Source organism: Dermochelys coriacea, chromosome 10 (assembly GCF_009764565.3).
Source record: "Dermochelys coriacea isolate rDerCor1 chromosome 10, rDerCor1.pri.v4, whole genome shotgun sequence".
In the NCBI taxonomy this organism is placed as follows: domain Eukaryota; kingdom Metazoa; phylum Chordata; order Testudines; family Dermochelyidae; genus Dermochelys; species Dermochelys coriacea.
The window spans coordinates 9,258,964-9,271,326 of record NC_050077.1 but is presented as its reverse complement, the minus strand read 5'-3'; the positions used below and the strand labels follow the sequence as shown (position 1 = coordinate 9,271,326).

The following is a 12,363-nucleotide window of genomic DNA, read 5'->3' as shown; positions in this document are numbered from 1 at the left end:
GGCATAAGAACATAACGGCCATAGCGCATCAGATCCATGGTCCATCTAGCCCAGTATGCTGTCTTTGGACAGTGACCAGTGCCAGATGCTTCAGGAGGAGTGAATAGAACAAGCCACTTTATCAAGTGATCCACCCCGTCATCCAGTCCCAGCTTCTAGCAGTCAGGTGTTTAGGGATACCCAGAACATGGGGTTGTGTCTCTGACCATCTTGACTAATAGTCATGGATGGACCTATCCTCCATGAACTTATCTAATTCTTTTTTGAACCCAGTTATACTTTTAGCCTTCATAACATCCCCTTGCAACAAGTTCCATAGGTTGACAGTGCATTGTGAGACACACTCCAAGAATTCTAATAGACTGGAGATGCATGATTTCCTTTTACAGAACCCGTGTTGACTCTTCCCCAACATACCATGTTCATCTATGTGTCTGACAACTCTGTTCTTTACTATAGTTTCAACCAATTTGCCAGGCACTGAAGTCAGATTTACCAGTCTGTAATTGCTAGGATCACCTCTACTGCCATTTTGAATAAACTGGCATCACATAAGCTATCCACCAGTCATCTGGTACAGAGGCTGATTTAAGCAACAGGTTACATACCACAGTTAGTAGTTCTGGAATTTCATATTTGAGTTTCTTCAGACCTTAGCTAGAGTGAATACCATCTGGTCCTGGTGACTTACTACTGTTTGGTTTATCAATTTGTTCCAAAACCTCTGACAGTTCTTCAGATTTGTCACAAAGAGATGCAGAGTTATTAAAACAACAGCCATTCAGTTTTGAGGGGCCTGAGTGGATTATATGTAATAACCACAGTATTATGACTAAGGCATTTTAGAGTTTGTGGTCCCACATTAGACTAAACTGGTTTTTAGAGTGAGTCCTCACACCCAACTCCACGAGCAGAGTTAAAGTTGTTTGAGTACCTTAATTGTACATTTCTTACCTTAACATGTCTGGAGTTCTTTTATGTATAAGCTTAACTCTGAATTTCCTCTATTTACAATGATTGATTTTAGGATAATTGCAACATCTGTGGAATGATTTTTGCCTTAAGTTACTCAAGCATACTCTCAAATTTAACTTCAGCTTAACTTAGTTTGTTTGGGAATTTCCTAAGTGTTTTACAAAGTCATAAACACTAAACAAGAAACTCAACATGAAGGCTACCATGCAATATTTCCAATAATTTGAAGACAGGTAATATTAAACAAATATTTTTAAATTTTTAAACTCCTAAGGGCAGATTCACTGGTTCACCAAAACAGTCAAACTGCATGAGCCATTAGGGTTTACAGCTGTGTCGCATCACCAGATCAGCACAGGCCAGCTGAGCATACTGGTAAAATCTGGCCCGTAATTTGCAACTGATTTATGGGCTTAGAGGGTGGCTTTAGTGAGACCAGCAATGTGTGACAGGGAAGTAGAGTCCCAATGTCTCTGCGCTTTAAAGGACTCCCCCAGCAGCACTGCCTAAGTGTGCAATGGAATCGGGGCTACAGTGCCACGGAAAGCCTTTCAAGTTAGCATGTGGCCACAGAACATCTGAAGTGACAGCTGGGCCAAGCAGTCTACCAATGACAGCTGTCAGCATGTAAGTCCAGTCTCCCTCATTTCCTTAACTCATGACAACCAACAGAATTGTTGAATGCAAATTAGTTGCAGAGGTGATAATTGGTTAAATTATCCCATATGTCACAATGGTCCCACTTAGTAGTTGCCTGAACTTGTCTGTAGCTTATATAACCATAACCATTAGATACAATCACTAATAACTTCGCTTAGTTACAACCTAATCTTTTACAATATTGCCTACGGACCAGACTTAAATTAGTTGTATTATACAGAAAGATTTAAGTGCCTGCATTATTCTGGTAAGATCATTTGGGACAAAGAATGAAAATGCTAAATGTTTTAAAGGACACAGTTTTTAATTAATGTTTAACAAACTGATTAACAGATTCATTTGTATAGTCTCAGAAGACTCATTCTAGACTCAGAGTGAGTGTTCAAAGTTTGGGGAAGGATACATGGTATTTTTCATGCAAAACAGAGGTTACATGCCTGGCTCCAAGGGCAAAACAGAAATTGGTCTTAACTATAGGGTCTCTACCAATGCTTCCATAATGGGTTCTTCACCAAGGCTATCAATCATCCCAAAACATAACAGCAAGTTAAAATGCACATTCATGAAATAAAAATGAGCAAGGTGGACTCCTGCACCATAGCTACCATTTCTTGCTCTGTTAATAAAACAACCAGAATGTGGTAACTCTGTTTCCCCAACCTAAGTAGTGGGGGGAAGGGAGATGCTGAACTAGTCCAGGGTGTACATTTATAGACAAAAAAGAGCAGTGAAGATGGAGAAAGCAGCTTGCTTCTAGATCTGCCCTCCCTCTAATAAAAGCCACACTTAAATGCACACATCCATTTCATGATTGTAGTACTCCGTAATACTGATAGCTAGGTAGGAGCTGCTCACATGTACAGGGCTGCGGATTCAGGAAGCAGCTGAGTGGCTCAAGCGTTTCTTCTCTATACCCTTAGCACGAAATTTGCTAACAAAGGCACATGATCCAATCCTACAGATCCAACCATGGACACCCCAACTCCATACCAAGCAGCATGGAGCCTTCTGTTGATTAAGGAATAAAGAGGGTTAGAAAGGAAGTAAAAAGGATTACACAGAAAAGGGGTGAAAGGGACACACAAATGACAATGGTGCCCTGACATGGAGCAAGGGGGCACAGTGCTGAGCAGGGTATCAATTCACTGAAATGATGTCTCCACCAAGACAGAGGATAGAAGCCGGATAGGGTTCCTGATGTTCTTCTGCCTCTCTTGATTTCCCCTTACAAGATTACTTACAACTGAGTTGTGTATCTTGCATTTCTTGATCTTGGGTTACTTTCTCTGTATTGTTCTTTCCCGTCCACCAAACTCCCCGTGCTAGAACAGAGCTGGGGCACGGCTGAATTAGCTGCCCTAAACCCTTTCACCTATTCTCTTTGAAACTTTTTTTAAAAAAAAAGAGTTAATACACCAAAGATCCATTTACAATTTCAGCTTAAAAGCCTATACAGTCCCACGTGTTTCATGGCACCCCTGTGCACACTGAACAGAGAACTCACCCAGCTTCAACTCCTCAGCTAGCCAACACTTTGTCATCCAAAAAAGTTGGCAGTGCCACCGCCCAACTAAGAGTGGGAAATTTTGCTTTGCCACACTGGTTAATTAAACAGAGGAAGAGGACTGGATGACAGTATAGTCTTTGTTTTATTTTAAGTACAGTATGAGCTTTTTGAATGCCCTCGTGTTCTCCCCAACTCTGCAGAGATGCCACTGCTGAATACAATCAGCAGCCTTGTTGGAACGAGGAAGCGCTACTGTTCCTGACTTGCAAAATCATGTCCTGATGGGAAATGGAACAGTGGAATTAGACTGTTTGGACATTGAAGGAACAGGCATCAGAAGTACTTTGGCTGTGGCATGGGGAAAAGGTGTAGTTAGCTCACTGTCTGGCTTTGTTCTGGGCAACAACTATTCAGTGCTGGGAGAAATCAGGAAAAAGGCAACTTTTTGGGGGGATGGGGGTTTAAGCCAGCGATTTAACCTAGCTGGGTTCAGAATTCTTTAGAAACTCTTGAGAGCCTGCAGGGAGAGGGGAGGGACTGTGGGGATGCCAGTCTGGTGTTCACCTAAAGGATGGCAGCAATGCAGGGCAGTTCACAGAGTAAGGAAGTCAAAGAGGTGCATGCATTCCCTGCATAAAGATGAACTAGTGAAGCTTTGATAAACCACTGAGAACATAGTGTTGCTACTCCTTCAAGGGTGAAGAGTCTGAACCAGTCAAGCTCAAGCAAGTACTGGGGAAAACCGGCTTGCAGCTTTGCTGTTTTAAGGCTGCTTCCTGGTAGCAGGAAGCTCTCAACTCCCTTCTTCTGCCCCCATCCCATTTTCTGGCTTTGTACAACTGAAAATCTTCAGGAACGTGACTTCCCTGATTATTATACCTATTACAGCCGCCTTCACATGTTAAAGCTATGCTTCAGTCCTTTTCAGTCTAAGCACTGCCAAAAGCAGCAAGAGTGGACATAATTGATACACTATACCAGTAACTTTGTACCTTTGACTTTCAGGTGCTTTACAAACATTCATTCATCCATCCCCACCCAGAGTCACGATACCCATATCTGATTGGTAATCAGGCACACAGAACAAACGATTTCCCCAAAAGTCAAACAAACAATGAGTCGGACACAGAACTGGGAATAAATCCCTGGAATCCCAACTCCCATCCTCTGCTCTAACTACTACATATACTTCTCACTCCTTCTTGCTGCACGCCTGTCCCGCTACCCAGATGCCATGATCATTGTTCTTAGCATTCCCGACTGGAGAACCATCTTTACTAGAAGTTTTTCAGTTTTTTCTTTGTTAAAGGGAGTGCTGGGGTCCTTTACCAGAGCAATTTGGCTGGCCCTGATGAAAGGAAACGGTTGTGCTGTCTTAAACCTGCACCTATGCTGATCTGTAAACAGAGGTCATACAGTGGAGAGCTCCTAACACAAGGTATTAACACTCAACAGTGATTGCAATATTCCAGGATTTGTTAATCACTTACCGTGGGGTCAGTCCAGAGAGAGCATTTTGCACAATCCTGGCAAGGGGCCCCTGGTGATCGAGGGTGTTGGCAGAAGTGGTCATACCCATTAATGGAGGCTCGGCAGAGGTAGCACATTTGAGCACCACAACGACAAGACATGCGGTTGCAACCCTCAGATTTAATTAGGCCAGTCCCACACTTATGGCATTTTCTAATTCGGGCTGCAGTCATTTTTTCTTCTCTGCAACATAAGAGGGGTAAAAGGGAAAGAAGTCGGAATTGCTATGTTTGCTTTGCCTATTCTCAGTGTGAGTAATGAGAACCCACCTCTCTCAATAGCACTTTCCCTAATTTCCCCCTCACTTCTTAGACATTCCTGTTTCTCCCTACTTCATCTCCAAAGCCTTGTGTTGTTCCAAGGATGTCTGGGCTAAACTCCATTTGGAGTCGACCCTTGATGAGTAGAAAACAAATTGAGTGAAAGGAAGTTAATCACTGGTCACATTCTACAGGCTTAAATCTGGTTTCCAAGTGAGCCAAAATGCAGCAGGGCTAAGCTCTGGCTTGGAAAGAATTTCAAAACAAAGTCAAAGGGCACATGGATTCTTGACTTGGCTGCACAGAAATATAGTCAAGGAGATAAAGGTGCAGGGAAAGCAAACTGTATAATGTCATTCACGAACTACAGCTCTTGTGTCTGGCTGTTGCTTTGGTTACCAAGTTGCCATGAACATATTTTTCAATTTTTAGTCGGCTAGGCATGAGATTTTTGGACATTACTTTTTTTTATTCACCAGAAATTAAAGAAAAATCAAGTCTTTCCTATAGAAAATGGGCATTTTATCCCTCTTAAGTCTCCCCCCATTCCCACACAGACTCTCTAGATGTTACCGTTCAAAGATATGCACATAGGCTTTATTATAGCACGGAATACAAGCTGGAATCCAGAACATTATCTGGAAGTGTTTAGTTCTAACAATGGCACTGCACAACCCATCCCTCTGGGAGATGGCTTGCAGAAGATGGACATAATTCTAGGATTATAATTCTTGGGGTATAATCTACTGGAAAGGCTCCGTTAACTATATTACCTTGGTGTGGGACTTGGAAGGAAAATTGGCAATTAGTTTCTGTCACCATGAGGGCTGAGAAATCTATCTTACTGAGCTTTAGGCCAGGCTAAATTCTTGAATTCGCCACCTAGGAGAAAGAGAGGCTAGCAAAGTCCAAACCAATAGATTGGAGACCGAAGAAACTGTCACAGTAGCCCAGTGGAGGTGCTGCACTGGTATTGAAAGAGATGGATTCCTTTGCCTCTACTGGCTAGGCTATGTATGGAACAAGCTGTGTATGGAACACATTTCCATGGGGTGAGTGGGTGTGTTTGTCTCAATCTAGTTATCCTAGCGGACTTGTGATGTGGATACAAGTTCAGCACACAATCAGCCTGATCAAAGCAGTCTGGAACTCATCAGCAGAGGCTATGCTGTACTGAGGTGCACTCAGAGAGCAGTGTGGAGACAGGCTTCACAGCAACAGCTCATAATATACCTTGCTCTCGCCAGCATCATTAATTTCTCACAATTCAATGAACATCAACTTCAGACCTAGCGTAAATTTTATAGTGTAGTGGCTAATGAACTAGTATCCACCACCTCTCTGAATTTCATCCAGATACTTGGATCTGTATTAAGAAGAAACAGAAAAAGCAGTCCAAAAGCATGGAACTGAATCTGTTCTGATTGCTGTTCCTCCCTTGTCCTCTTAACAGGATGCTGTTTGTACATTTTTGGAAACTCCAAACAAGGCAGGAAGCTAGGCCTGAACTCCAGCTGTGCTTCCTTTTCCTTATATTCAACAGGAAGCTTTATTGTCTTCACACGTGAAATCTCATCTGGACAACTACCAAAGGCAAAACTCTGTTAAAGGATTTAAACCTACGTTTTCCCTTCTTATTTGGGACATGACAGTCACAATACTTCTACTTCCCCTTTTCTACTGGGAAAGGAGTGGCAGAGCAAATGTAGGAGAATAAAGGCCCTAGGCTTCACTTAGACTCTCAATGCTAAAACCTCCACAGTTCGATTCTAGTACTGAAACTCAATTTCTGCCTGCCCCAAGCACAGTAAATACCATATCGGAGATGACAAAATACAATATTACTAGAGACTGGGATACACCCAAGAGAAGAGACACCAAATTAACAGCAGCAGACTATTTTATTTCCAGTATGCCAGACCAGCAGTTTGGTATTGCAACTCCCACTTCCTTTCTACAATTAGAATCACAGGACTGGAAGGGACCTCAAGAGGTCATCTAGTCCAGTCCTCTGCACTCAAGGCAGGAGGAAGTATTATCTAGACCATCCCTGACAGGTGTTTGTCTAACCTGAAAAAATCTCCGATGCCAGAGATGCCAGAATATTTTGGCTGTTGCTACCGTATGGACAAAGATCAGACTCCAAAAGAGATTTTATGAAACTCCTTACATTTTAGCATCAGCATTTCAAATGAAGATCTGAAAAAATCTTTACAGAATAATCCCTAGCTTGTAACAGCATGTAAAATAGGTATGTGTATAAATGTATGGGCACTTCTCCGTCTACGCAGAAGAGGAAGCCAGAGGGGAGAGAGTTTTCTGTAAGTGAAACCTGGGCAAACAGCACTGCATCATCAGTTTAGATTCCCACAGAACATTAACGAGTGACCTGGTGACAAACTAATGGTTATTCAATGTCTCTGTGCACCCTTCCTCTGTGTGTATGACACAACATAACCGGCCAGATGCAGTATTAAGGTTTCATTTCCTCTGAATGAAGAGGTACTAACTGCTGCAAGATGCCAGATTAAATGAATCAACAGTGTTCTGGTATAGAAATTCCCATCATCTTGATTTACCTCGTGGACTACATTGCTGAAAATCATTCATGGATATTCTATCAAGGAAGCCTGGTACCTGTTCATTTTTCATGTCCTCAGAACCCTTTCAGTGGAATGTAATTATACCCACACAAAGTCAAGGGCCTTATTAATACACAAACAAGGGCTCTCTTTATGTATTCATACACACAATACTTATTACAGATGGTTTCTTACCTAACCCACATTAGAAATTAGAATAAGTGTCCAGTTTTTCCAGAGTCAGGAAGTTACTTACATAGACGTTCTATATTTTATGTCATCCTTCTCAGCCAGCTGTTCACAGGTAAGATTCATGTGCTCCTTCCATAGCCCCTGGCACTTCCTGCAGGTTTCCTGAGGATAACAACATGTGTTAATGGGAAGAGACAATCCCAGACACATCATCGAATAGCAAAGCTACAACTTGTGAGGTGTTCCCCAAACCGCATAGATTTGCGCTGAAAGATCAGGCCTACAACATACAGTATGCTTATGCTCAAATAAATTTGATAGTTGCTAAGGTGCCACAAGTACTCCTTTTCTTTTTGAACACACAGTAGAGATTCACCAGCAGCAGCCAAGTTTGGCAAACCATCAGCACTCAGCTAGAGACCCCAATGATGGGGACGTGCAACAGGAATTTGGAAGATTTCTGCTGTTACAATAATCGCTTAACAGTGGGCTCTAGGTATGAAGCCGTCACCACTAGCTACGCAAGACACGGCTAGGAACTCCTAGCTGAACAAATTTTGGGGTGAGTGGCTACCTGCCATTTTTAACAGGTGAAGCTGAGGAGAAGTTTTGAGGCACTAAGATGTACATGTGGTGCTAACTGCAGCCGTCTTAGTCAACATGAGGGGAACTCCAAAATGGTGCTAACCCTCCCCAACTTTAGAGGATGCTCATAATTAGAAATGGAGGGTTTCCATAGCATGGTAATAATGAAAAGCCTATCACCACTTCTCAGGTGCATTGGAATCTCCCCGTCACCCTGCCCACAAAGCAAATCAAGGTCCTGCTTAGCAAGTCCTCACAAAATTAAGAGAGCCAACAACTTTAAATACACCAGTGGCCTGATGCTTAAAGGCAGCACGTGGGCGGACAATTGGAGAACTGAGAAGGAATCTGAGCCAATTATTATGAATCCTTAACCAGAGCATAAGTGAAAAATTTAACCAGAAGTTTGGAATAAACCCATTCTCTTCCCTGTAGATTCTCTCTCATGCAGGATCACAAAAGATGTCAAAACAGGGTAGGTGAAGGAGTTTTGACACTAACTAATCTATTTCTATTTGAGGGATGAAAAGTGAGCCATTAGCATCCTTTGATCAGCAAACAGTTACATATAAAATATTTTTTTTCTCTCTCTCTCTCTCTGCTCATTTCCTGGCTGACTAACCTGATAAATTACCACAGTTTCCATATATGGGGTAGAAGCAGTAGCTTGGAACATTAAGAGAAGACAGTCAAGTCCAGTGCAACTCAAAATACAACCCATTTCCTCTTGACACCCCATGTCTTTCCAATCAGGATTCAATTATTACTGATTGTTTAACAATTCCAGGGGTCTCGCTATATGATAGATAATACCTTTCTGAAGAATCAGGTACGACTCAGTCTCGTGTCAAATCATTCCACTTGTTTCTCAACATTGGTGTTTTGTTAATATTGCTCCCATCCTTGCTTCAAAACACTGTACATACCTAATCCCCCATCTCCCTTCAGGGGCACTGGAATGGGGAGGGGCCAGGGGACCAGGGTCACCACACTTTTTACCAGCCATAAGGACGAGCAATGAGGGGTCGGAGGGTAGAGAGGACAAAGAGGGGACAGGGCCTCAGAGAGAAGGGATGGTGTGGGAGGACAGGGCCACGGTTCAGGTGCTGGTGGCCCCCCCCCCACTGTTAGGAACCTTCTGCTGCTCCTGTCTCCCTTAGACCACAGCGACTTCAATTTACTTCCAAATAGAATTCTCATCTTCTGCTCTCAGGAGGACTTGTTCCTCCACAACTGAGGAGCGAGAGATAATGCTGCACTCCCAGTAAAGGGAGTTAAAATGTGTCCAGTTTCTCCCCTTAGCCTTCACCATGCCTAAAGAAATGGCAATTATTGCCTTATATACTTCTGGGGTCTTTCACAATCAATATTTGCACAAGTGAGCTGTTAACCAATACAAAAGGTAGGTTAAGTGCAACTGAAATGGAATTCTAATGAGTTCTCCCCCAAAGATACTTTGCATAGCTTTTGCAAGCATTCCATATTGTTTCTCCAACTATGAATCTGGCCTGATGGGCTACCTAATAGCCTCATGGTGTTTTGCCAAGATCAGAGTCCTGGGCATTTTGCTTTGAGCTCTGTTATATGAATTGAATTGACTAGCTCAGCCATTGAGCATTTTACATGTACTAAGGCTACAGTTTTGTCATGGAATCCGTGACTTCCAAAGACCTCTGTGACTTCAGTCTCTCTTGCCCCCCACGGCAGCCAGGAGCTGCGTGGGCTCCCCCAGCTCCGAGCCACTGTGAGTGGCCGGGGTATCCTGCAGCTCCTGGTTGCCCCTGGTGGCTAGTACCCCACAGTTCACAGGCACGGGTGGAGCGGGACCCTGGAGCTCTGAGCCCCCACTAGTGGTGGTGGGGCCCCAGAGCAGGAGTCAGCCTCTGTAGCTGCCCCGTGGCTCCCCATTGTGTCACGGATATTTTTAGTAAAAGTCAGGGACAGGTCACAGGCATCCATGAATTTTTCTTTATTGCCCATGACCTGTCCATGACTTTTACTAAAAATATCTGTGATAAAATCTTAGCTTTAATACTAAGTAACCATAGGTCTCTGATCATTGCTCAGTTTGAACAGTGATAAAGTCTAGCCCATTATTAAGAAGCTTTTTTTGCTTTACAAAGCAGATCTGTTTCATAAAGAGAAAGTGCATTTCTTTACTATGTCTGTTTTCTTATATGCAGCACTCCGGGCTGAATTTTACAGCCAGCCTGAATTATTTATTTGTATTACAATAGCACCTACGTGTCCAAACCAAGATTGCCTAATCTGTGCGACCCAATGTACAAACTCATGAAAAGACACTCCCTGCTAGGGTGATCAGAGAGCAAATGTGAAAAATCGGGATGGGGGGGAAATAGAAGCCTATATAACAAAGACCCAAAAATCGGGACTGTCCCTATAAAATCGGGACATCTGGTCACCCTACCTCCTGCCCCAAATAGCTTACACTTTAAAAGGATAAGGGCAAAAAATGTGAGGATAAACAGAGGCGATGTGACTTGCCCAGTGTCACACCCCAGGAACAAAACCCAGTTTCCTGACTCCTAGGCCAGGGGAAAATGCTGACTACTTACTGTTCTATTCATCCTGGAGCCTAACTTGGGAAAGTTAATTTAGCATTATGTTTCCAATATAGTAAGTTTATTTTACCTGGTTTTCTGCATTCCTTTAACTCATCCATTCACCTGCTATTTTAGCAGTTTAGGCTCTCTGTGTTAACAACACCGAGCTTTCAGTGTAACAATCAGCTCGCCTAAATTAGCCAATAAACACACTGTCCTCTAAAAGGCCATTGCATTACTGAACAGTTCCAAAATGACTATGGATAAGTGGGACATTAAGTACTGATTACTTGGTTGCATCTACCCAAGCTTGCCATGTAGGGTGGGACAATTGAGCAAGGAGAAGAGAAGGAGGATGTGCTGGAGAACCATTCAATCATGTAATGTAATCTTTTCACTGTACATCTATTGAAGGTAGTGGCTCCTGTTTCCTGCAGGCTGACAGGAAGCTGCGGTGATTAGCGCAAACATGTTGGGGCTCAGGATGATCCTTTGTTTCCAGGAGCAGAGAAATGGTTACACAGCTTTCCATATTTGGGGCCAGAGGTAAGGAGAGCATGTTAGCATTCAGCAGAGAGATCAAAAACAGACAATCCCTTGCCAGTTACTCCAAGACGCTGCAGATGCAAAAGTCTAATTGTAGCCCTCTAAATGGCTTGACACTTGTGCCAGAATGAACTCTTAGAGCAGGGCTACACTCGAAACTTCAAAGCGCTGCCGCTGGAGTGCTTTGAAATGTGAGCGTGGTGGCGCGCCAGCGAGAACTCTCCCAGCACTCCTGGTACTCCACCTCCACGAGGAGAGCTCCCAGCGCAGGGGCACTGTTTATACTGGCACTTTACAGCACTGTCACTTACTGCACTTGGGGGGGCGTGTTTTTTCACACCCCTGAGCAAGAAAGTTGCAGCACTGTAAAGTGGTAGTGTGGACAAAGCCTTAGGTTGTAAAGTTTGTTTAGAATGCATTTAAACAAAACAGCAGTGATAAAATTAGCCTACTTACCCCTTCCCCCAACCCACACAAAAAGCTCTTCAAGATCCAATCTCCAGATGATCAGGCAAAGCTAAAAATTCAACACTTCCCAATCAGCCTCCACCCCTGCTTGGCTAGCCAGTGCTGTTCACACTGTCATTATCTGACCAACACTGACTGTCAGATTGAGGCCAGACAAATGGTGCATGCAGTGAAAAGTAAGGCGACAAAGACGAGATGGCTGACTCACTGCCCACAGCATTCCTGCATGCTTGCTCCCTCTCATTGTGTAAGAATTTACACAAGGCCATTTACTGATCAAGCAAAATGCAGAAGAAATCAACTGCAGGCTCCATCACTAGTCTGTCATCACCACCCTCTGACTCTCAGTGGCAGCTGTAAGTGGGGCCCTGTAACTTGCTGTAGCTCTCTGTATGCTGGTTAATTAAAGTGCTGTGTTGTGCTATTCAATGACGTCTTAATGCTGCTGCTCTGGGTGTCCACCACGTTTCCCAAAAAACGTGAACGACAGCTTG

The 12,363-nt window shown here is 43.3% G+C and overlaps 1 protein-coding gene across 5 annotated transcripts in view; it reads right to left on the bottom strand.

Moving 5' to 3' along the window:
- Positions 1–12,363, bottom strand: part of RNF216 (ring finger protein 216) — a 115,209-nt gene that overhangs the window by 20,223 nt on the left and 82,623 nt on the right. For 4 of the 5 annotated variants that reach the window (XM_038419432.2, XM_043493252.1, XM_038419435.2 and 1 more), the window contains exons 14-15: positions 7,771–7,868; positions 4,633–4,855 (exon numbers count right to left, since the gene is read on the bottom strand). In XM_038419432.2, coding sequence (XP_038275360.1) covers positions 4,633–4,855; positions 7,771–7,868 — 321 coding nt within the window. Of the gene's footprint in view, positions 1–1,920; positions 2,644–4,632; positions 4,856–7,770; positions 7,869–12,363 lie in introns of those variants that run through there. The other variant, XM_043493251.1, reaches the window with a different exon arrangement.